This window comes from Ostrea edulis, chromosome 6 (assembly GCF_947568905.1).
Source record: "Ostrea edulis chromosome 6, xbOstEdul1.1, whole genome shotgun sequence".
NCBI classification, from domain to species: Eukaryota; Metazoa; Mollusca; class Bivalvia; order Ostreida; family Ostreidae; genus Ostrea; species Ostrea edulis.
The window spans coordinates 47,105,449-47,131,370 of NC_079169.1; the positions used below are offsets into that span (position 1 = coordinate 47,105,449).

General features: G+C 36.4%; 2 protein-coding genes across 2 annotated transcripts; one reads left to right on the top strand and one right to left on the bottom strand.

Annotated features, from left to right (window-relative positions):
- Window positions 1–5: 5 nt before the first annotated feature.
- Window positions 6–11,959, top strand: LOC125683558 (DNA ligase 1-like). Its single transcript, XM_048924836.2, has 10 exons — window positions 6–24; window positions 1,299–1,348; window positions 1,467–2,390; window positions 2,662–2,789; window positions 3,453–3,599; window positions 6,839–6,958; window positions 8,780–8,875; window positions 10,276–10,316; window positions 10,409–10,425; window positions 10,680–11,959. Exons 2-10 carry the CDS (start codon window positions 1,345–1,347, stop codon window positions 10,844–10,846), a joined length of 1,644 nt encoding a protein of 547 aa, XP_048780793.1. The 5' UTR covers window positions 6–24; window positions 1,299–1,344; the 3' UTR covers window positions 10,847–11,959.
- Window positions 11,590–25,899, bottom strand: LOC125683556 (contactin-like). Its single transcript, XM_048924833.2, has 22 exons — window positions 25,863–25,899; window positions 25,547–25,632; window positions 25,151–25,302; window positions 24,844–24,951; window positions 24,411–24,746; window positions 24,185–24,280; window positions 20,708–20,938; window positions 20,404–20,509; window positions 19,182–19,366; window positions 18,431–18,700; window positions 15,888–16,181; window positions 15,584–15,744; window positions 15,327–15,453; window positions 14,996–15,160; window positions 14,714–14,860; window positions 14,512–14,606; window positions 14,284–14,367; window positions 14,030–14,177; window positions 13,788–13,909; window positions 13,437–13,623; window positions 13,196–13,311; window positions 11,590–11,778 (listed from the first exon to the last, which is right to left on the bottom strand). Exons 3-22 carry the CDS (start codon window positions 25,266–25,268, stop codon window positions 11,590–11,592), a joined length of 3,285 nt encoding a protein of 1,094 aa, XP_048780790.2. The 5' UTR covers window positions 25,269–25,302; window positions 25,547–25,632; window positions 25,863–25,899.
- Window positions 25,900–25,922: the final 23 nt, after the last annotated feature.

The following is a 25,922-nucleotide window of genomic DNA, read 5'->3' on the forward strand; positions in this document are numbered from 1 at the left end:
TTAACAAAGGACATGCAGGAAACAGTTATGTAATTTATACATTTAATTTGTAACATGGTTCAAATAAACTTGGGAAGGGGGGGTGTGTGTGAAAATTTGTGAGGTAAGGGTGCAGATGTTTTCACATAAAGAGATCAAAGTTCTGTATATTTTGGGGAAAAAATTCTAGAAGTCTTCTCCATAAGAACAACATGGCTATAATCAATATGCAAGCATGACTGTGTTGTGTAGATTTCAGTTTGGTCAAAATGTGAGTAGTGGCTCAGTATGGGGCTACAATAAGGGTTCAAAGTTTGAAATTCTCACTTAACTAGGCAACCCAGGTGAGTATTATGACTCAAGGGCCTCTTCATACAGATTGTCATTGCATTACGTCATAAAAAATATATGAAAATGCTGTTGTCTTCATGAATAATGAATGATAGCCTTTTATTATTATAACCCCCGCAACAAGTTGTGGGGGGGTATACTGGAATCGGGTTGTCCGTCTGTCCGTCCGTCCGGGCTCTAAAGCATTATCCTTTTCACCTACCGTCACCATATATATATGGACAACCCATGGGATGAAGATGTTCCCTATCGATTTTGGGGTCAAAAGGTCAAGCGCACTGGACATCGAAGTAGCAATATGGTTTCCGGGCTCTAAAGCATTATCCTTTCCACCTACAGTCACCATATCATACATATGGACTACCCATGGGATGAAGATGTTCCCTATCGATTTTGGGGGTCAAAAGGTCAAAGGTCAAGTGCACTGGACATTGAAGTAGCAATATGGTTTCCGGGCTCTAAAGCGTTATCCTTTCCACCTACAGTCACCATATCATACATAAAGACTACCCATGGGATGAAGATGTTCCCTATCGATTTTGGGGTCAAAAGGTCAAAGGTCACGCGCACTGGACATCGAAGTAGCAATATGGTTTCCATTTAAATTCTTTAACGGCTTTTATCATCGCATGGAACACCCTTTGGGAGATTGGGGTAAGCAGGGGTATTCTTAGTGAGCATTGCTCACAGTACCTCTTGTTTCTTCTGTTTAAAATTTGCTCCCATAAACAAATGTGATGATTAATGGTAGCCATAAGTGGTAGTATTCTTATACTAATAAGTGGTAATATTCTTATATCCATAAGTGGTAGTATTCTTATACCCATAAGTGGTAGAATTCATATACTCATAAGTATTTTAAATTATATTTAGCTTTAGTAAACTACCTGTACAATGTACATGTACCTTTGCTTATATTGGATTTGAAGTTGTATTAAATTACATTGACTCACCTTTTTTCTAAATAGTGTTCTAGAATTGGACAACTGGACTTTGAAAGGTGCAGAATCAGAGATGGGTGTGTATATGGAACTTTGTTCACAGTTAATTTTATGAATGAAATTCTATTTTGCAATATCAATAACATTGAATTCCATTTGGGCAAACTTTTCAAAAATGATTGAATGATGTTTTAGAAACTGAGTTGATACTGGCAGAATTAGCAAGGCTGAAATGGAAACAGAGGAAAATGTCTGCTCGATCCCTTCAGAAGCAAGATGCCATGGAGGACACTAAAGCAGAAAGCAGTGAATATATTGAAGGGAAAAAAGAAAGGGAGGTAATTAATGGCAATTCCCAAGAGCTGAATAAAGACTCTTTGTCAAAGTCCATGGATGATGGAACTGTTTCATATCAAAATGATGCACTTCATCTCCAAAAAGGGAATTTGGACCAAGGAGTTGGCAGCAATTCAAAACCGATGGATTTTCTCGCTGTTCCTACACATAAATATCCAAATGACACTGTGACACGTCAGAGGAGAAATGCCATCAAACATGATTTTGTTGGTGGTGAGGACATCTTGGTGAAAACAGAAGCAGATGTCAAGGAGTCTTTTATAGAAATTCCTACCCCACCTCTTGAAATCAATTCAAATTCTGCAGTAGTTTTTGAGGACAATGAAAAGGCTCCACTTGAAGATTTGGTGAGGCAGCTGACACCACAAGATGAAGAAAATGAAGCAAATTTGACCACAGAAAAGATGCAGATTGAAAACCATTCAGTACAAGAAGTGGAGTTGAAAATTGAATCTTTACAAGAGATGGAGATGAAAAATAATTCTCTGAGAAAGATAGAAAAAGAGAAAAGATCCAATGTTAATTTTTCCTCAGAAAGCAGGAGCCCAGTGTTGAAAAGAAGAAACTCAGACATCAGCAGGAAGAAGAAAGGTCGAGATTACAAGGTTGTTCAGTTTGTAGAGGATGAACCTGAGCTGATACATTCCAAAAAATCATCAATCAAGCAAGGCCACAGGGAGAAGGGGATAATGAAAAGTGATGAAAAGCATAAACTGTTAGAGGAGATCCAACAACTCCGGGAGGAAAAACTGCGAGAAGAAGGTGAGACGATATCAAGTATTCTATAAAAGAGTTAATTAGTACATGTATGTTAGCAAATGTCTACTTCTTTAGCTTTAATAAGCAAATGTGTTTACATTCTGATACAAGTACATTGCATTAATTATTTGTTTAATGCATTCGAGTTTGATCAGTCACTTGGTGGGCATGGACAAAGCTCAGCTAACTTATGAATGCAATAATGTATACAATTGTTACCAAAGTGGGGAAATGAATTGCACTTTTTATCTGATGGTGTATCTATTGTTGACAGAGAAAAGAAAGGAGCTGGAACAAACTTTAGAGTCTGTGAAAAACTGGGAGACAACTCAAAGGCTTCAAAAGGTGTTGGATGAGAAGAAAAAGAAACAAGCCAGGGAAGCAGAAAGACTGAGACAGGAGGTGAAGTCTGTTAATCAGTCATGTTGTTTTATAAACGTGTCTCATTAAGTTGTTTGGATCATCAAAAATACTTTTGTTGAATTTTATACACCACACAACGAAGTTGCAAAGGGTATAATGTTTTTGACCTGTCCATCAGTCCCTCTTTTTTTCTTTTTTTTTTTTTTTTTTTGTCAGCGCAACTCCTTTTGAGCCGTCTGTTCTTAATTTCGAGCCCATCTGTCCTGTTCTTGTCAGCACAACTCCTCTGAGACTGCTCAACAGAATTTCATGAAACTTTGTAGTAAATATGGACACACTGTGTAGATGTACATATTTCCAGGAAATTCTGATTCAATAATTTTTCTGGGAGTTATGCCCCTTTTGAACTTAGAATTCAAGCCCGTCTGTCCTGTTCTTACAGTAATGCATAACATTACCTTTCATTATGTGAGGCATTACCAAGCAATGTTGGAACGTGGGGTATGTGAGCTTGCTCAGCTCTGCTTTCTTTCATCTTCCATTAATATAGATATTGATTTTTCTGCTTGTACCTATAAAATGAGTTCTGCCTTTAGATATGAAATGGAAGTATTGTTCCTGTTATTTCTGTCTGTTGGCTGCTGATGTTTTCACTAGATTTACACTAAAGATGCCAGCACTGAGGTATATCAGTTATTTCAGATGTTTGAAAATAACAGGAAACGGAGACAGGTGTTTGAGAAAGAACTTTTGCTAAAAGTGTCCAGAAACCGGAAAGAAAGAGAGAAAATGATTCGCTACCAGAGACAGAAGCAGGAACAGGAGGAAATGTTGAGGGAAGGAGCTATGGTAAATGTCATTGTAACGTCCGTGTTAAACGTTCATTTTTAGTCAGTATTCACGAAATAAAGATCTGTTCTAATAAAAAAAAAAAAAAAACCTTCAAAACTCACGAGATAGCAAACACAAATACAAAATACAGAAAATTTATGCAGATATATCTGATGCATCAATTTTGAATTCCCTGCAAAACATTTTGCATTGCCTACACATATTATGTAGAATTTCTTTGTTACAATGAAAACTGATGTAAGGAATTTACAGCTATACGAAAGTAAATTTCATTTCACACCCAGTAAGAATTACTGTAACCTTCAATAGTTTAAACCTATGACAAACTTTTACTTATTGTCCATGTGATCCTGTAGAGTTATAATGAAGTTTTCATTATTTGAATCATATGATATGGAGTTCCATGCTACATGTACATATCTCTAAAGATTGTTTAGTATGACTGAGTTTTTTTTACTACCTTGTCAACATATCTTAGTATCATTCATTGAAAGAAAAAAAATTTTGCCATATTACATAGTGTTACATTTAATTAAAACCCACAGGGAAATATTGTTTTGTAACCCGCATAGTATGTTATATTCCCAGTTATATCTAGTATACAGTGCTCCCTCGATATATTGCAGCCTGTTATAATTCCATCCCCACTTATTACCTGAAAATCCTAAAGAACATATTTCTCCCCATATTAACACCCCTGTTATAATGCTAACCATGTACATGTATAATGCCATATGCCATTGATTTTCACAATAGTCAAATTTTCTGGGTTTACCCTTGATAAGAACGCCAATTTCCTAGCTTTTATCAATAATTACACCGGTCCTTCAAGAGTAGTGTTGTGATGTGTGGACAAGGTATTCAGGTAGTCAGGTTAATTACAAATAATTGCTGAATTAAACTTATGATTATATAATGTGTATCCAGAATGGAGCCTGAATGAATTTACAGAATTGAATTTTTTTGACTGCTCAGTGAATTGTCTGTAATGGTGAATTCGTTATATTGCCACCTCCGCTCTATTGCCCAAATTGGTCTGAAACAAAAGTTGGCAATATATCGAGGGAGCACTGTACATGTAATACCATATGTATTACTGCATGAATTTTATTTTATTTTGTTTCACCAAATTCAGTCCCTAAGCACAATTTGCTCTAATCAAAGAGCAATTGAATAAGACCATATGAAATATGCTCCCTCTAAGTGCCACAAGTACGTACACGTGGAATGTAGAAGGCATTATTTGTTGTAACGCTTTGTTTGCAAAACAGCTGATTGCTGCACCTCATGTATAAATACATGCAGATTCAATTGCGTAGACATACCTTTACTGTGTACAATAAAACAAGGATACAGAAAAATGCTTATAATAAATCACTATTTAGATTTATAACAAAGTGAGTTTTATTCCCTACTTACATGTAGATAACTGAAAAGATGTGGAAAAAGCTGCAAATAGTTTTTCATTGAGGAAGACAATTGTCATGCAAACAAAAGCATTTTTAACCACTTGGTATGCAATGTATGGATATATGCAATTAGTTTTTCATTGAGGAAGACAATTTCCTTGCGAACAAAAGCATTTTTAACCACTTCGTATGCAACACTGAATCTGTTTACATGTCATCAAGACTTGCCAAGGTCCTGTGAATTTCTTTGTTGGTCTTTTTATTTTGCCCTTCAGAAATGAAATGAATTTATTCATGGTGATTATTTTCATTTACTGTTTATGCCTTAATGTTTAGAAAACCTATGACATTGGAGTAAGTTTATACCATCTTCACCAATGATTGCGATTGATTTGTTAGCAGTTTGTTTTGTGGTCAATTATGATTTGCTATCACCATTTGCTATTTCCTTAGGACAATTTGAATCTAAAAATGTATTGATAAGCATCATTGTGTTGCATCTCTGTATGTTGAATAATTGAGGATTGGATAATTGATTGTCTATAGGCGAAAATTTGTTACATGTTAATGAAATGGTTTGAGATGGAAATTAAGTTGCATTTGGATATTACAGCTTTCAGTATAAATTTAAAAACACAAAAAACAAGAAAGCAAACCCACACACCCTCCCTTCACTATCAAATATTTGTAGCATGGAGATCTTGTGTAAAATGTAGACCACAATTGCATAAAATCCAACATCTTACATTATGATAAACTCCATTAATAGTTTTTATACCCCCCGAACGAAGTTCGGGGGGGGGGGGGGGGGGGGTATATAGGAGTCTGTCTGTCTGTCCGTCTGTCTGTCTGTGCAGATTCGTGTTCAGGCGATAACTTCTTTGTTCTATGACTTAGGCATACCATATTTGGCACACAGGTGGATCACCATGAGACGATGTGTCGAGTACCTTCATGACCTCTATATGACCTTGACCTCAAGGTCAAAATTAAAGGTTTTTTTACAATGGATTCATGTTCGGGCCATAACTTCTTTGTTCTTTGACATAGGCATACCATATTTGACACATGAGTGTATCACCATGAGACGATGTGTCATGACCTCTATATGACCTTGACCTCAAGGTCAAAATTAAAGGTTTTTACAATGGATTCGTGTCAGGGCCATGACTTCTTTGTTCTTTGACATAGGCATACCATATTTGACACATGAGTGTATCACCATGAGACGATGTGTCGGGTACCTTCATGACATATATGACCTTGAACTTTGACCTCAAGGTCAAAATTGATTATAGGGTTTTGACATAGTCATACCACAAGACATGCCATTGGGTGTATCACCATGAGGCTATGTGTCATGTACATTCATGACCTCTTTATGACCTTGACCTTTCACCAAGGTCAAAATTATAGGTTTATGCCATGGATTTGTGTTTGGACTATATCTTCCATTTTCTTCTACAAAGGCATACCATATTTTTACACTCAGGAAAGAGGTAATTTATACCTATTAACAACACCCTTTGGGAGATTGGGGTAAGCAGGGGGTATTCTTAGTGAGCATTGCTCACAGTACCTCTTGTTTAAAAATAGTCATGGATAATGAATGAAAATTTATTTAGGATTGCAGTTTTTCATTGAAACTTTGCTTTAGATGACCTAGTATGATTGAATTTTTCCACATTTTATAATAAACCAGCTATTGCTAGCATTTTAAACAATGACATTTTGATTTATGTACTGTTTGCTATTATGACCCATGATTAGCCTACAGATAGTGTACTAAACTAATATATGTTGTTTTTTTAATATTTTTCCTCTAAGAGTAATTTTGTTCAGTCCATGTTGAACATGTGGAGACCTCATCTTAGTCCAAGGTCATCTGTTAAGGAGCAGGAGAGCATGGATGGTGTGGAGGTCAACGGGCATTCCTCCTCTGGGAAGGTCAGCTTCATTTTATAGGCAGCAGTTTGCTTTATACTTAGCCATGTATTAAGTAACTACAGAATATTTATCTACATTCCATATTGTGCATTTACTTGTACAGGGTGTGTGATTTAGACCCCCGGGTGACCTATTGCCTGTCCATCATTGTGCAGGGTGCATCCAGTTTTGATAATTTTCTACTTCTTCTCAGAAACTACTTCACCAATTGAATACATAGTTTTAATGAGCATGGAGACCTCTACCAAAATGTTGAAATTCATTGCCCCAGCTTTAAGGCCACAGGGTGGGAGGTTAAATGGATCATATAAAGAAAAGGTAAAAATCTTTCAAAGCCCTCTCTACATATTAAAAGACAGATTGGGTGCATAGTTATGATAAGCATGGAGGCCTCTACTATTCTTTTGAAACTTGAGACTGCTAGGTGTTCAAGTCCCAGGGCAGGTCTATGTAATGAAAATGTATGAAATCTTTAAAAGTCTTGATGTGGCGGAGGGCAAAGTTGTGAAATTCATGACCCCAGGGTGAGAGGTTCAGGCCCCAGAATGAGAGTGAGAGGTTCAGGCCCCAGGGTGAGAGGTTCAGGTCCCAGGGTGAGACTGAATAGAATATGTAGAGAAAATTTATTGAATATTTCAGAATCTTACTTTCTTCTTGTAAAAACACTTATCAAGCAAGCTAGTTATAATGAGCTCCTACAAGTAGGTCAGAGGTGAACTGAGCAAAAGATTTCTGTTTAGATTTATAGTGAAGATGATTTAAAATCTTGAAAAATCTCTTTTTCTTTTCTTCAGAACATATACTAGACAAACTGGGGGGGGGGGGGGGGGGGGGGGGGGGGGCTTTACCAGAATGATGAGATTCATGACCCCTGGGTCAGGGGTTCAGGCCAAGAGTTGGACTATATAGGCCATATGTAGATTTAAATATTACTTCATGATATCACAAATGTGAGAGTAAATTTGCATATTTGAATAGGGAAAATCTGGGACATGGAGATTCCTTTACGAGATTAAGACATTGAAGTTTGAGTCATCAAGAGTCACTTGTAGTTCAAAATAACTGTCTGAGCCACTCCTTTGTGATAGAGAGACATTAAATGCTCATGCTTGGTACTAAGGATACAGACAGTGGGACCTTGAGGTGATTTGTCAAGGTCAAGGGTGATGGGGAGTTAGAATTAACCATGAAACATTAGAACCCCATGTTCGGTATAAAGCTTCATTAATACTATTCACCGAATCCAGACCCTGAACCAATGTCAAGGTTAAAGTCAATCAAATGTGAAATACATGCATACTAATCTAGGTCGAGAGAAATGATCAGCATCAATGCTGATCACCATTACAAAATACTCATTTCACTGTAAGTATGAGATACTTCTCATGTGATATTTAATTGTGTGATACTCCAACCCATCTCCTTTTGTTTTAGCACTTTATTGACTGGATTGGGCAACACTTGAAAAGGTATTGCCTGCATCATATAAATGTACATCTTGTGTCTTATTTGATCCCCTTAAAATTCAAAATTTTAATACTTCATCTCATTATAAAAGAGATCATGTCAAATACAATTTCACATATTTTTTCTTTAATATTTTTGGTTATTTTGAATATACGACATCAAGTTTTACTTGAAAGGTAAAAAACTAAATTTTTGCAAAAGGTTTTCTTTCAGGAAAGCTAGTGACACTGTGCAGTTTTGAACAACAAATAATTCCGTGACTAAATGTGGCATAAAGATGGTTAAGCAGTCCTCAAATATTTCATTTTTCTTCATTACTGAGAATGCATTAATTTGTTTTTTAATGCTTTGCAGACTGAGACCAATGAGATAATAGATGACCCCCTGTATTCTAGAATCCACAAATCCTCATCTTCATCAACATTACCATCTATAAAAAGTCTAGGAAAGGTATGTATTAATGATTTCTGCACAGCAGGTAATGAAGACAAATCCCTTTCATTAATCTTTTGTCACCGTTGCATGAGTGCAATCTGTTCCTTGTTGCTGTGATGTGTGTAGGTTGTGCTACATATATGTTTGCTTGGTTTACGTAAAGACAGGACGCTGATCACGTCATTGACATGTATTCTGTCAGAGACTCCACATCATGTCTTTGCTTTAGTAGCTACATATGTATGACATCATATCCTACTAAAATACATTCTGTTTCACTGTAGGTTGTGATGGTATAGCTGTTACAAACCTGACTGAAGTTTAAAAAAAATTGAAGGACATTTATTTTCTTAAAATTCTCCTCCAATTTTCCAACTTTTACAATGAATTTTATTTGTATACTATTAGTTCTTTTGAAGTTTTAAATATTGATAAGCATTGATGGCACCGTGCATAAATTTTGAAAGTCATTTTAATTCAACATTGAGGTTATGTTGAGTATTTCATATTCCAATTGTGTATCAAGTTCATATATTTCATTTCAATGTGTTTTGAAAAAAAAAATCATTTGACACTTTTCTTAAAATCAGATTAATGAGCCTATAACAATCGCAAATCTGAAAAAATATTGAAAGAGTGTTCATTCCTTGTGGTCTGAGTAAATTCCAGACAAAATTAATTTGTGGGGAACAATGTAATGTACTAATTTTTAGGTGAGGTAACGCTTACATGATCATAACTTTTAGAATTACATGTACTAAAATTTTGCTCAGTATGAAAAAATTTATTGACAAATAATTTTTTTCATGCCACTGTCCTGCTTATCTTTAACCACAGCTTAAAAGTGTAAAAATTGAGTTTAGCTGCAATACCAAATACTGTTTTTATTAACCATTGAAGATGGATGTGTTTATGCATTGCGTCCATATGCAATTGGAGGTATGATGAATATGTTTTTATTGATATTCTGGATAAATTAACACAATAAAGATTTCTTGAAAGCTGTTTAGGTCAATTAAGAAATTATGGGCTGTATCACAAATTACATAAATTAAGGTATGTGGTATGACATGTTCATTATCATCTCTTAATTTTGTGATATATATATATATATATAAACCAACAACAATCAATATCCAAAATGTTGGATCTAATAGTAGATGCAAGGTCAAATAGAAAATCTTATATAAAAAGCACTATAATGACCAACAACACGAACTGTGAATTGTCAAATTTGACAATGCACTGTTATTGGTGTCATTGGTCATTTTAGTGCTCTCTCTCTCTCTCTCTCTCTCTCTCTCTCTCTATATATATATATATATATAAATCCTGTATACAATGGATGAGATCTAATTGGAATTTTTTTCTTCTAATCTTTGATGAATGCATTGTTAAAAATTGTTTCAACACAGACAAAACAGAAGAAGAAGAAAGACCATTTGCTACAATCAAGGTATGAAAAAACCCAAATTGTTGACTATGGTTGGAAATAAATTTATGAAGTAAAAGACAAAATTTAAGTACAATGTACAATTTTTTTCATAGGAAAGCTGCTTCATTTGGTAAGTAAAAAAAGATAATAGCACACATTATTTGTACATAATGGCATATATTGTAATAATTGGCCTTCTAAAAAACATACAAATATGAGAAAGAGAATTGTTTTATTCTGTTATACTTAACAAATGGAAAATCTGAAAAATATCAAACACTTTAAAATTTACTATTCTTTATGTAGAATATTGTATCATGAATTGCAGTAAAATATTCTGGCTATATGCAACAATACATTAAAGTAATACTTTATGAATTACAGACTTGAGTACAAATTTCAATGATGAAGACCTTTACGAACGAGCTAATGAATTACATCCAGACCTCTACATTTCATCACATGCTAATGATGATTTAATGAATAGTTATAACCTGGTTCCACCAGAGCACCATTCAGACAATGTGGTCACCACAACCATTTCTGTCTGAAATGTCATTCAGCAGGGACTGTCACTATTGCATAATGATTGGATTGGTATGAAGACTTGTGTGAAAGAAACATTTTAACTATGTGAAATGACTGAAATACTAGACTGGTGTTTGGAACATAGGACTTTTTTTTTGTGTTTACTTATTTACATTTACATGCATAGATTTTATGACCTCATACAATTTGAACAGATTCCTGAAAGTCATGTATAATGGATTATTTGTTTTGAAACAATATGTATTATGCTTATGGCAACAAATGCTTGGTTGTAAAAGCGAAGATGGCTTGCTGATGCCTTGATCTCAGTAAGGGATTGATCCACTGCCGCTATCCGTCCACCTATCAATGAAAGGATGCTTATTTCATTTCTTGTGAATTCCAAACATAGTATTAACAAAAGTGTGTAAGTATAAGCAACCACCAGATCACAAATTGAAGTTTGTAAATTTGTACTTTTATATGTCTATATTGTTTACTGCTTGGCTATTTTCACGGTTGTACATTGTATACAGCATAAATCTCGTATAAGTTTGTGTACATTCTGTTATAAACTAAGAATTTATATCTATTGTATATAAAGGTTTTATTCACTGTAGTTTAAATTTTCACGGTGTGGTCGACAATGATAATGGTGAACATTCAATTGCAGCGAAAATAAGGCAACATCCATTCTATGTTACTATACTGAGGCATATGCTTATTTATTGTATGGTATGATTTAGCTAAAAGTGGCTGGAAACGTTTACAAAATGTCACCTAGTGTGAAGTAGACTAGTTCACTCATCGTTCCGTCCCCGCCAGTGCTGAAGCCTAGTACTCGCAAACGATAGAGGTAGTTCTTCTGAATGCCGTATAGAACGGCATTGTCCACCCTGTCCACACGAACATCCGATGCTGTTCTTATGTCATCTCCGTCCAACCAGTACCGTAGCTGTTCAGAAGGAAATGTATCAAAACATCCATAGGGTACATTTATCAATTGACAATTGGACATAGTTATTAAAACGTTAATATGAACAGTGAACTGATAATTAATAGTTTTACATTTTCTTTTTGCTCATAGATTTTCTGTAATGGGTTTGTGTGCAATATAAATAAAGGAATATATTTGATTTGATGTGTTGGATGTATTATTACATGTACATGTATATGATCCCGAGTCGCTGTTTGGAATTATGTGCGTTAAGACAAGCTAAGGACAGAGTTTGGGTCTTCCTAGTTCAGGGTGTCAAGTCTCTATTCCTATATTTTCTTATAAACTTGAAGGTTCCTATATTTTCCTAATCCCTATAAAGCCCTATATATTTAAAAAATTGACAGTCCAATTTTCAAAAATGAGAATCCAGGAGCTGATGTTAGATTGATATTCAATTAATAGATTATTATGAAGAGAATAACTATGAAGATTGTATAAGAACTGTGTATTGGATGGAAAACTGTCCACATCTGAAAGGATTTTGTCTTTGTTTATGTTTAATATTTCTTCTCCAGTAAGATACTATGCTTGCTAGATTTTTATGCAGAAACAATAAACGTTTATACACTTTCTTTAATAAAAAAAAATTTAAAAAACCCCTATTAATTCCTATAAATCTGCTGTAAAAATCCCTATATTTGCCATTTAAACTGCAAAACAAAATTCCTATAATCCTATATTTTTTAGACCAAAAGTGGCTTGACACCCTGATAGTTAATAATAACAAGTGGTATACTGATGTGACATACACGTGTATGTGGTTGCTAAATATACGTATAGATACAGATGATACATCTGACTTCCAGTGGCAGCGCTGAAAACAAAGATCTTTGCATGACAATGCTGGGAATTTTCTTCCGTTAGATAAGTTGTTCCTTTGCCAAACAGGCGGCATTAAAAGTGAAAGCCGCGGTTCTTCCTAATGTGTCGCGGTAAGCGTTGGCAAAGTAAAGGATATCCGATGCTTAATGGACCAGACCACAGAATAAGTCAAATTTTGTAACTCTTTGCTTACATGTACAGCTGGTGACGTATCCACGGTTGAAGAAGACGTCTGTACAATGAACAATCTCGTATAGACGTAAAACTTCAAATAACTAATCATGTGTCAACAAAAGTATTCTGAATCAATCGGATGGCGCTGTCCTTTTCCGTAACCGGTTTGGGGTTACGGAAATGGCCTAGTACTCACAGTTGCTTATTGGGGGTAAAGGTGAAGGCCATGATTAGATTTCAGATGAAGAGGTACTAACAGGGCTTAGAATGGGAGATGCATTTTGTTCTCCTAGAGACTCTGTGTATCGATAACCTTATGCATTCATTTAAAGTATGCAGTTTTATTGTGTAACTACCAGCGTGTTGTTGTACTCACAATATATCCTTGGATTGGTTCTTCATCGACAACAGTTGTAACTCCGCGCCATGTTACATAAACACTCTGAGAACCGTGGGATGCTACATGCACCTCTGTGGGGTATAAGCGTGGTGCTACGAGTAAAACCCAAAATGCATTGCAGTTATACAGGGTATTATTCTATACGTAGTAGCCTACTGTTTTAAAATAAACAACCAGAAAGGGAACACAATTCAGAAGACCTTGATTGGTAACTCACCTACTTTAAGGGTTAACTGAAAATCTGTTTCGCTTACTGGACCCATTCCTGCCATATTCAGTACTTGAACATCGACAGTGTACCATGTGTGTGGCAACAGACCAATCACAAGGCCGCTACTCATTTGACCACGCCAACTGATGGAGTTCATGATAGGATCTTCTGTAAACCTCTCCCAATAATTCACCTGGTGCACACAAAGTATATAATTATGTTGAATAATTCCCTTCGGTCGTGTTATTGTCTTGAATAACCGAAATTTATATGCCAGAAATTTTTTAATATAAAAAAAGAAACATATTTAAGTGAGGATTTTGAAAACACTCGATGCTAGTATAGATAGCTCTTTGCCTGATATCCGAGCAGCTTTCCTTTTATGGACTCGCGAGTATCTGGGATTTGATCCCAAGTCACCATGAGTGCAGTCGAGTTGTATGGATAGGCTTGTATATTTGCGACTGATACAGTTGGAACTGCAATGAGAATTATTAGTAATTTCACGTGCAATTTGAAGTCATTCTGTTACCGGTAATCCTTGGTCTGTCACTTTGAATTCGAAATACCGTAAGTTTAGAATGGTGTTCAGAACTTACTCTCCTCTGCAGAGTAGATGGTACTGACACTAGAATTGGGTCCTTCACCGTGAGAATTGTACGGCTGAACCATAACGTCATACAGCAAATAATAGTTGTCCGACCCAACCTGAGTGACGTATTTTCCAACATTTCCCCCCAAAGCAACCTATGTAGACGTTAATCGAAAATTAATACAAAACCTGTATATGGTACGTGGCATTTGGACGTCTTTCGAACCACACAATGGTATAGAATAACAGAACAAGACGTACTTTAGTCCACGTCTGTGTTAAGTTTCTTCGGTAGTACACGAAGTAACCGATGCCAGGTCCTCCGAGCTGATAATCTTCTAAAGGCTATCAAAAGACAAAAAGAACCTAAAATTCTCATCCGTCGAGAAAAAGGTTCAGTTTACGAGAAAAGGGTTCAATTCATTTGTACACTAGTGACTATTGTGGGTAAAATTTTAAAACCACGAAACCGATACAGGAAATAATCACCATCCAAGTAATAGTCAAATCCCCCACACTTCCATAACCACCTCCCACGTATCCTGGTGGATGAGTTGGTGGTCCATTTCTTGTTGCATACACATCTGAAATACAAAACTAATGAAGTAGAATCCTTGCATTTTGATGGTACTAATGTAAATATATACACTGTATGTGTACTTTGTTGAACTATAAAACAACAACCCGTTACCAGAGGGTCTACTGCGCGGACCGACGCCGTAGCTGTTAGTTGAGTATACACGGAAGCGGTAGCCACTTCCGGGATTCAATCCAATGACTTCTACAACGCGTTTGCTAGAGTCACCCCCAGGTATGATGGATGAAATATCCGAGACATCTACAAAAGCAATTCGTTGTTTACTTTGAGTGTTTAGGAGTGGGGAAAATATTTCCAATGATATATTGACGTAAACGTCTTTTTGAACTTAATTTGTTCAAAAACATGTGAACGTAAATTGCACTATAAACTTACAATCAATGGCTATATACCACTCATCTGACGTGACAGGTTGAGCTTCTACAGTGTGAAATAATAAAATGGCTCCGTTTGAAGTCCCTACTGTCCAAGACAATCGCATGGAGGAACTTCCAATGGTGTTTTGGACCACAAATACACCTGACGCTTCACTGGGCGGACCTGATCAGGAACAATGACTGTCACATGTATATTCTCATGACAAAATGTTTTAAAAGCATATCACAACTACATCCGTTGTGGCATGATTGCGGTGTATGGTTGACAAAATTTACCAAATTTGACGCCTAGCTATAGCTATTTGTTAGAATTATTGAATAGGACTAACCCAGCACAGTGACTACAGCCCAGGACTCGAATTTTTCTCTTGTTGTCTGCGCTCTGCATGTGTATTTCCCGCTGTGCTTAAATTGTGTAGCCATGACAAACAGTCCTGTCAGCGATTGTGACTCGCCCTGTGGAACATAGACACATTTTATGAATTAGATGATTAAACTCGTATATCTATTCAAAGAAAATAATTCTACAGAGACAAAATTGTGCATTTTAGAATTGCTGTATCTTTTGTTGATTTACATTACATACCTGTTTGTAGAACAGATTGTTCGTGTCAATTATTTCGTCATTGAATAGCCATGTGTAGATGACATCTTGTAGTGGACTGTATGATGCTTGACATCTCAAAAAGGCTGTCTGGTTCACCCTGACCTGAGTATTTACTGGGGGTAAATTTATTACAACCTGATCTGAAAACATAGATCTGTATAGATTCACATTAGGTCAACTTATGTAAGTATAATTCTCTATTTATATAAGTGCTGCATTCCATCAATTGTTTGTCAATGATGCATTTTTTACAATAATTTGCTGAATAGATAATTTTCATTACCTGCTATTTGCAGATATCCTGTACTGGAGGTCATTCCGAACATGTTCTCTACCCGACACGTGTAATATCCAACGTCTCCAGCATTGATGTTGGTAATCAACAGGTTCCCGTTCTGTAACATCCGAATGCGTGACGTGGTATCCCCTGGACTCAGTCCCATATCAACATTGTTCCTCAGCCAAGAGAATGTGGGAGTTGGAGCGGCTTCCGGATTACAGAGGTAAGTGATGTTGCCACCAACGGCACCAAACATTTTGTCCACCAAGGGTTCCTTTGCAAATGTTGGTATAAATGCTGGAATGAGGTAGTCGTACATATATGTTATTTTATTTTGTTTGCATAACAGCAGAAAAGGGATTTTTGTGGTAACAAAGGTTGTATTTTAAAAAGCAGTTTGTTCAAATATACATCAGAAGGCTGTAGATGAATATTCCTAAGCTATTGTAGGAAAGAGAAAAATGTTTAGATCAGCTGGAGATTGAACCCAGGACCATACAGCACTACTAGTCAGGAATCTATTCACTGGCCTAACTAGGCCGTCATACAGCACTACTAGTCAGGAATCTATTCACTGGGCTAACTAGGCCGTCATACAGCACTACTAGTCAGGAATCTATTCACTGGGCTAACTAGGCCGTCATACAGCACCACTAGTCAGGAATCTATTCACTGGGCTAATTAGGCCGTTATACAGCACCACTAGTCAGGAATCTATTCACTGGGCTAACTAGGCCGTCATACAGCACTACTAGTCAGGAATCTATTCACTGGGCTAACTAGGCCGTCATACAGCACCACTAGTCAGGAATCTATTCACTGGGCTAATTAGGCCGTCATACAGCACCACTAGTCAGGAATCTATTCACTGGGCTAACTAGGCCGTCATACAGCACTACTAGTCAGGAATCTATTCACTGGGCTAACTAGGCCGTCATACAGCACCACTAGTCAGGAATCTATTCACTGGGCTAATTAGGCCGTCATACAGCACTACTAGTCAGGAATCTATTCACTGGGCTAACTAGGCCGTCATACAGCACCACTAGTCAGGAATCTATTCACTGGGCTAACTAGGCCGTCATACAGCACTACTAGTCAGGAATCTATTCACTGGGCTAACTAGGCCGTCATACAGCACCACTAGTCAGGAATCTATTCACTGGGCTAATTAGGCCGTCATACAGCACCACTAGTCAGGAATCTATTCACTGGGCTAACTAGGCCGTCATACAGCACTACTAGTCAGGAATCTATTCACTGGGCTAACTAGGCCGTCATACAGCACCACTAGTCAGGAATCTATTCACTGGGCTAATTAGGCCGTCATACAGCACTACTAGTCAGGAATCTATTCACTGGGCTAACTAGGCCGTCATACAGCACCACTAGTCAGGAATCTATTCACTGGGCTAACTAGGCCGTCATACAGCACTACTAGTCAGGAATCTATTCACTGGGCTAACTAGGCCGTCATACAGCACTACTAGTCAGGAATCTATTCACTGGGCTAACTAGGCCGTCATACGAAGTATATAGTACTTGATATTACAACAATATAAAATGTAAACCCTTTTCATACCAAACCAAAACTCTTCATATGGAGGAGATTACAAAATAATTCAGGGAAAAAAGGACAAAATGGTAGTGTATGACCTGAATGTATCCAATGCATACTAGAAACAAAATATATTTCATGAACAAAACGGCAAATCACTAGAATTCTGGTATCATTTTAAAGGACTTGATAATGCAAAATTATTTATCTAGATAAATTCTTTGATTGATCATTCCTCATTAAACTTTGCATTGATAGTTATGGGACCACCAATTCTACATGTATATACGTGAAAATAAGGACGAATCTGAACAAAGTTTATGGTAAAAAGGTGCATTTTGCCTCTAGGAATGAGTTTCTTTATCAATTTACCTCGCGGATTTTTTTTTTAAACAAGGAGAATAATTTATTTTAGAACGTTCAAAATCACCTAATAACCCATATCTAAAAAAACGTGTACGGAAAATATATTGATTTGTGGTTTAGTCTTATTTGAAAATTGTGGATTTTGGGGTTGATATGGGTCGAATATCTTACCATTGTAGTACACAATATTTGATATCGCTTATAATGCAAATTAAACAAATATTGTATCGAATATTTAGGTGAAATGTTCATGATGATTTCATTCATTAACAATTTACCCGATGAATTCTTTATGAGGCTAAAGGACAGTGGATACTCTTAAAACTACTTTACACAAGGCTTTATTATTGCTAAAACGCTTATCTGGTAAAGGTTTCCCTACAATTCCTGCATTTTGATCAAACGTTGAATCGTCATAATTGTACTAGAATCCAATTGAGCAGTATATAGATATTGAAATCACTACTACAGATGTTAATGAAATTGATATATTTCGTGTATTTATGATTGGTTTTACATTGTGATAAAAATATACATGTATATTATCGTATACATGTATTTCTTTTTTCTCTGGAATGTGTGCGTATTCATTGATCACTTTATTGAGATGTACATGGAGTACCTAACACTCTTAGCTGCCCTTCAGTGAACGATTTTCCATAGAAATTTTCAGCAGAACATTGGTACATCCCATTGTCGCTTGTCTCCAGGTTCTGTATCGTCAATACATTTCTGACAATACTCAGCTTTCCCGGAACAGCGACCAAGGGTACTCCGTCTTTAAACCATTCATATACCGGTTCTGGTATAGCCGTCGCTTCGCATCTCCACGTTAACTTGCTTCCAATGTCAACATGTTGATGTTTCAGAGGATAACTGAAAAATGGCTTTGCTAAAATCAAGAAATACAAAAAGTAATCCAAAAATTACCTCGTAGTACATGAAATAGAACATCTTTTATTTCCAAAGATCTGCACTTCTTAAGCTGGCGCTTTAAAGCTAAAGTGATAAAGTTTCATTAAACATCACTTGAAAACAGGGGTGATGATTTAATCTGTATTCAAATGTAGGCGTGACATTGTTTGTCCCATAATTACCGGTATAACTGTCATTCCTTTATCTCCATTGTAACTAACATGTTTACTTCTGGTGCTATCGGATGCCCTCTGTGTACTGAATATCTTCAGTGTAGTAAACACACGGCTGAATAGACATCTTTGTGGGGTTTTACGTGGTAATTTTTTTTAATTCCCCATGTATTTTTATGGTCTTTTATTGGATTGAATAGAAACTGTTCTAGAAACCTTTGACACTTTGTAAAAGCTTCCATTCCAGAATGAATCGTTTGACTATCAATATGAAATTAAACTTACATTCGATGAACAAAGTGATATTTTTCTGTGCTCTTGCCACGGTGTATCTTGAAGCGTGACATACGTAGGTACCGCCATCTTCAAGATGGACATCTTCAATGACCAACACACGGTTATGATCTGTGACAGTTGCCCTTGGTGACATTGGGAGACCATCACGTGACCAACTGTATGTTATTGGCATTCTAACAAGAGAAGATAGAGAAACCGATTTGTGAAGTATATGTAGAATGTATTCAATGACATAAACGATATTTTACTCTCTAGAGCGTTTACTTCACGTTGGAGAGGCCCGGGTTCAATTCCTGACATGACGGACCTGAGACGTTTCATGTACATGTAAAATAGGTGGCGACTGTTCATTTGATAAACGGTCGGCATTAGAAGTGACAGTCACCGGTCTTTCGAATGAGGCATTAAAAACTTAGGTCCCATGTCACGGTGGGCGTCTGTACATTAGAGAGCTGTCATGTTCAGCTGAATGAATTGACGAGCAGAGGTAAAATTTGTAGCACTTCACCTACAGCTGGTGACTATCTGTTTAAGTGAAATATTCTCGAGGGAACATGAACTACAAACAACCAGTAACTGCACAGCTATTTTCCTTCTTCTAGAAGTCTCTTCGACTGCTTTTACAAAATAATGAGAATATTAATACACGTAGATTTAAACCAACACAACTACGGTTGATATATTTTGTTTGTATTGTTACAATATATCCTGTCACTTAGGTTGTTTAGCAGGAAGAAATTCAAACACCTCATGTTACCCGTGACTCAGACTACATGTGTGATAAACACGTCATGTTACCCGTGACTCAGACTACATATGTGATAAACACGTCATGTTACCCGTGACTCAGACTGCATATGTGATAAACACGTCATGTTACCCGTGACTCAGACTACATATGTGATAAACGCGTCATGTTACCCGTGACTCAGACTACATATGTGATAAACGCGTCATGTTACCCGTGACTCAGACTACATATGTGATAAACACGTCATGTTACCCGTGACTCAGACTACATATGTGATAAACACGTCATGTTACCCGTGACTCAGACTACATATGTGATAAACACGTCATGTTACCCGTGACTCAGACTACATATGTGATAAACACGTCATGTTACCCTTGACTCAGACTGCATATGTGATAAACACGTCATGTTACCCGTGACTCAGACTGCATATGTGATATCGTTTGATTTTCTTACGTTCCAAAGGCAAGGCACTCCAAGTATACTCTCTGACCTTTTTGGGGAGTTCTGGGATACACAGAAATGAACTCATTAGAAATTTCTGGACCCCAAACAGTGGGAACTGAAATAAGTAACATTCTTGTTGTAATGTATGATACTCGCCTAAAATGAATAATTACATACAGATATGCACATACGTATCAAAAGCAGTACATTATGCAGTTTTGTCGGTATTGAAAATACTTGTACTGGCACAGAATCATTCTGTTAATTATCTAATATATGTTAATACGAATCACTGCTAATAAATAGATATCACCAGCGTTGAGAACATTGAGGGGTGTTGGTAGACTGGTTCTGCTTGGTGGCTGGTCAGTCCCAATCGCGGAGCCACTATTGGCCGTCAGTTTGACGATACATCTGTAGTTTCCAATATCAACAGTGGACACTTCGGAGAAATACAGCTTCCCATTGCGGGAAATGAAGATATAGTTATGAAGGTCTGGCCGGACGAATTGTTTGTCGTCTTTGTACCACTGGTACGATACGGCTACAATCAAAATGATCGTTATCTTACTGCAATATCTCTGAAACGTTTGTACATGTAATATAGTGTTGGATATTATTTTTGGTTTTAGTATTTATATAATAGTTAATAGGTATTTTATGACAAAAAGTAAAAAAAAAAAAAATATTTGTAGGATACAGGTGCTAATCTAGAAGTCCTTTATGTGTTGAGTTAGCAGCATTTCTCTAAACAGGCCTTACATCATCTTGTTACATTAAAAAAAGTTCCAGGGAAAGCCTGACCTGTGGTATTATGATGGGGGCCACAATAGAAAGTTTTACACGGAATATTTTACACAAAAAAATCTCACCAAAGAACCTCATGAGTACCTTTTGTCAAATGAATTCCACGCTGTGAACATTTTGGTTGGTCAGATTATATAGCCCCACAAAATAAGATAGCTTAGTTTTACATGGTAATGCAAGATAATTGGGGGGGGGGGGGGGGTTAAACCTGTAATATGTCAAATCAATCATGCAGTCTTGTAGAATATATTGAAGGTGGATTTCTACATCTCCATCTTATTTAAAGGCTCATTTAAGCATCTCGTAGGAGTATGATTTCACCATAAATTCAAAATAAACTTAGGTGACCTATTGCATTTGTCTGCGTCCATCGTCGAGGTGACCTATTGCATTTGTCTGCGTCCATCGTCGTGCATCATCCGTCACCAGTCGTGCATTAACAATTGTATATTTTTAACTTCTTGATAACTACCATTCCAATTCTTTTCAAATTTGGTATGAAGCATCTTTTGGACAAGGAGGACATAAATTGTGAACATTAGAACATTTCTAACTTCTTCTTGATGACTACCATTCCAATTCCTTTCAAATTTTGTATGAAGAACCTTTGGGACAAAGGGGACGTGAATTGTAAATTTTAGGACTCCTGGGGCCTTCGGGGCGTGGCAAAAACTGTCAAAATTTATCAATTTTCAAAAATCTTCTAAGTCTCTACAACCACACATGCGTAAGAAAAACTAAATGCATATTGGTGTAGAACAGGAAAGCCTCTACTAAAATTGCAAATTTTATGATCCCCGGGGTAGAGGTTCTGACTCCAGGGCGGGAACAAACTTGGTATATAGTGGTAATGTGTAAAACACTTTTAAAAATAACGTCTTCGTTGGTGCTATTGATAGTAAATGGATATTTAGAAAAAACAGGTAGTCCTTTACCAAAATTGTAATTTTTATTATCCCAGGGGTAGGGGTTTTGGTATCAGGGTGGGGCCAAAATGGTTACTTATTAAATGTGTGAAAAATAGAACTGTTTTAACTTCTTGATAACTACCATACCAATCCCTTTCAAATTTGGTATGAAGCATCTTTGGGACAAGGAGGACATACATTATAAATTTCAGGACTCCTGGGGCCTTAGGAGTGGGGCAAAAACTGCCAACACATCTTGTTTTATACTGCTGCTGAATGTTAGAATTTAGCTTAGATATTTTCAGAACAGGAAATTTTTTTCTAGATTTTTAGCTCTTAAGACTAGTTCTCAGGTGACCGATAGGGCCTTGTGGGCCTCTTGTTATATGATTTTAGCGTTTCCCCCGGAAAAAACGAAGTGTTTTGTTTGTAAATAAGAGACTCTGTTGTCCAAATTTCACTGTGATATGGATATCTGATAAAACATGTCTAAAAGACTCAAATAGATGGTATATTCCTCTAAAATAAAAAATATGCATGAAAATTTAAAATGTTACTTATTAATATTTTTAGAATATGAGGATTATAAGAAAAATGTCATTTATAAAAATATACATTCGACAAATATCTTTTAAATAGAAATTGAAATGGAATGGCCAAAATTCAGAAATATTGTGATTATCCAAATGTGAACCAAGTCTGATCGGAATTATAGAAACATGCCATTTTAATCAAAAACTACATTCCTTTGTTGTACGATGGTTCACAAAATAAATGAAATTATAAACTAAACTAATTTCTTCATGACAAATGCATCAAATAATTAACAATTGATTATTTTAGTATTTTCGGTCAATTTTGATTGGGAGGGTACTTTTTCCCCGGGTTTAGTTCAAATTTAAAAAACAAAATGCAATATATTTCTTAAATTGGTCATTTCATTTCAATATGTTTTTGAAATATGTTTGTCTAATCTATTTTTTTTTCAACTGACATGTTTAGTGACGATTTTTGCCGTGTATTTAAAAATGTTAACACATTATGTTTTTCATTTTCATAAATATTTTTTATTTTAAAAATTAGATCGTCTACATGGCGCTTCTTGGCATTTTCTATTAGATATTTATATCAAGTATCAAATCAATTTTGGATTCCAAAACTTCTTATTTGCAACTAAACACTTTTTTACTATATACATGTATAGAAATCATGAAAGAAGAAGTGAGAGCTTGCATCACTCTTTCGATGGTGAACAGATACCTCTTATGAGATGCTTTAACAAGCTATTGAATAAAACTTTGGTATAGCGGTCCACCTTAAATTTGTTCTAACCATGACACCCGAGGCCAAGGTGATACCATAGTGGGGTTTAAACTTTAACGTTATAATGTAAAACTTATACGGTACCAATTTTGATGCACCAGATGCGCATTTCGACAAATATACTGGTAACCTCATGAAGTGTAGATTCCATTTTCTTCGTACATATAACATGACCCTCAGGGTCATTGTGGTGCTAACGATGCAGGGCTGCAAGGATTTGTCTAATTGATATGCAATTATCCCCACATAGTGTAGATTCAAATTCTCTGCAACCATGAACCTCGAGGCCACATTAGGGATTTAAAGTATTACATGAATGTAGGAACAGTTTTTAAACATCTACTGATGAACCTAAGGGTACAATTCATCAATTTGCAAATGTCCTCATACGTTGTAGATTCAGTTTTATTCACATTATGAACCCAGGGACCAAAACACCCGGTTAGAGTTTTCTGATGAAGAACAATAAGGATGTGATTTATCAAACTAATGCCAGAGCGGAACCAAAAGAAGGGTTAAATGTTATTGACAGGATTGTATAAGAGTTGAGGGGGAAATTCTTCTGTTCAAGCATTTCTCAAATTAATGTACGATTTTCTTCATATCTTGACCCCAGGGTTAGACCGTTTTATGCTACAGTGTATCAATGTCCCATAAAATACTAATGAGCTGATCTGTGTGTGAGCAAGACGATTCATGTGAGCGTTGTGGGTCACTGCCCGCTAGGTTTAGAAGGAAGTATTTTTGCTTACCTGGTGTGTATGTTGGTGGAATACAATTAATGATGGCGAATTGATATGCATATGCAGTCACAGGTGCGCGGTCCACGTTACTGAATTCTCCGAGTCCTGTTTGGAACAGAAATACAATTACGTCATATTTCAGTCAGTTAGAAACATGCAATTTCTGGGGTCATTCTACAGGCACTAGGCTATGTAAAGCTCAAAGCAAATTGTAAGATACTATTTGAAATCTTACTTCCGAAACTCATGTAAAGATAGTCGCTCCTCACTTTCCCTTGGGGATTTTCAGCAGTGCAATAGTAGGTACCAGCATCGCTAGTTTCATCTGGATTCTGAATGGAGAGCTTTCCGTTCGTCAACGTATATCGAGGATCACTTGCAGCAGTGATTTCATTTATGCTTCCATCCTCCTTGATTTTGGTAATTCTGTAATCTGGTTGGGGATTACCATGTGCTACGCATTCGAACGTTGCTGCTATTGCCTTGCCGACCACCACGATACTTTGGGGCTGTATCAGGAAATTAGGCCCTTTTGGAGCAGTGCTAGGGTCGGAAGTGTTACGACCGTAAGCTGGAAATGGGGAGGAAAAAATGCTCTCTCTTGCATCTTAGAACTATTTTTATTTACTTGCTATCGAAATCATAAAGCAACATGTTTTCCTACTCACTGAAATCCCTTTCATCTTGTACGATTTTGTAGGATTCTTCTAGGCTAATCTCACAGATAAAGGGATTGAGAGCTGATGCCACGTCTCGCCCAAATAAATAGGAGTACACTAAAGTCCGATAGAATAATGCAGTACTTCAATGGCGACATTCAGTCAAAGGATGCATTATTAGGATGACAATATTGATCCAAACAATTCAGAAATTTGCACGAATTTCATAAAAAAAAAAGTGAGGTAAGTAATGAAATGAAAGCAATTGATTAACATAGTTTGATACTAGTAATATAATATCTGAATTTCAAATAACCTCCATATGTATATACTATGTGCCTTCCTGGTTTATTCATCTCCTGATTGACCCACACGGATTGACCCATTATCTCTTTCGTTCCATCACCCTCCCATCTGACGTCGTATTTCGCCATGTCATAAACTATACCACTTGTGTACCAGCGATACCTTGTCAAAAAGAAATAAGTAAAGCTATTTTAACTGCAGTCTAGTATTGTTTTTGCTACAGTTTAATTTACGCTATTTTCACCGTTAGCCAAACGTGTTTTTTTTTTTTAAACTTCAGCTAATATGATTTAGCCATACTATTTTTATGGAATGAGCATACATGTGTACATGAATAAACCGTAAATTTAAGATTGAACGAAAACGAATTTAGACCCCAAAAACCCTGTAAATTTGATTTCCGTACGATGATACGTCATTGGTTAACAGCCATTGTCCAATGAAATTGTGCTCTTGGAGTGTGTTCACGCTCAGCAACTGAGCACCATTCGCCTGAAAAAATGAATTCCATGATCTATGGTAGTGTATAGATAATATATGAAATTGTATACAAGCTGTGAAATTGATATCTTTCTGTTCCCCCTTTATTTTATGGATTTTTTAGTTTGATTCTGTCATTGTAATGGATTCCTATTTGTAAGTTCAAACTTACATGTATAGGGTCATGCAATAGTTATGTACTTCAACATTTCCTGAATATGCCGATATATCACAACACTTACTCCGCATGTAATTTTGGCATCATTATAGGTTCTGTATGGGTAGATGTTGAACTGGTAGCA

Bases quoted from the DNA above. Each gene is read 5' to 3' on its own strand.
- LOC125683556 (XM_048924833.2), bottom strand. From the start codon at position 25,268: ATGGCGAAATACGACGTCAGATGGGAGGGTGATGGAACGAAAGAGATA. The intron at 13,312-13,436 runs GTGAGTTACCAA...TTTTACTCGTAG, and splicing joins TCAGTTAACCCTTAAAGTAG to CACCACGCTTATACCCCACA. The intron at 11,779-13,195 runs GTGAGTACAACA...CCTTCTGAACAG, and splicing joins AACCAATCCAAGGATATATT to CTACGGTACTGGTTGGACGG.
- LOC125683558 (XM_048924836.2), top strand. The intron at 2,790-3,452 runs GTGAAGTCTGTT...CAGTTATTTCAG, and splicing joins CAGAAAGACTGAGACAGGAG to ATGTTTGAAAATAACAGGAA. The intron at 8,876-10,275 runs GTATGTATTAAT...GTTTCAACACAG, and splicing joins CTATAAAAAGTCTAGGAAAG to ACAAAACAGAAGAAGAAGAA.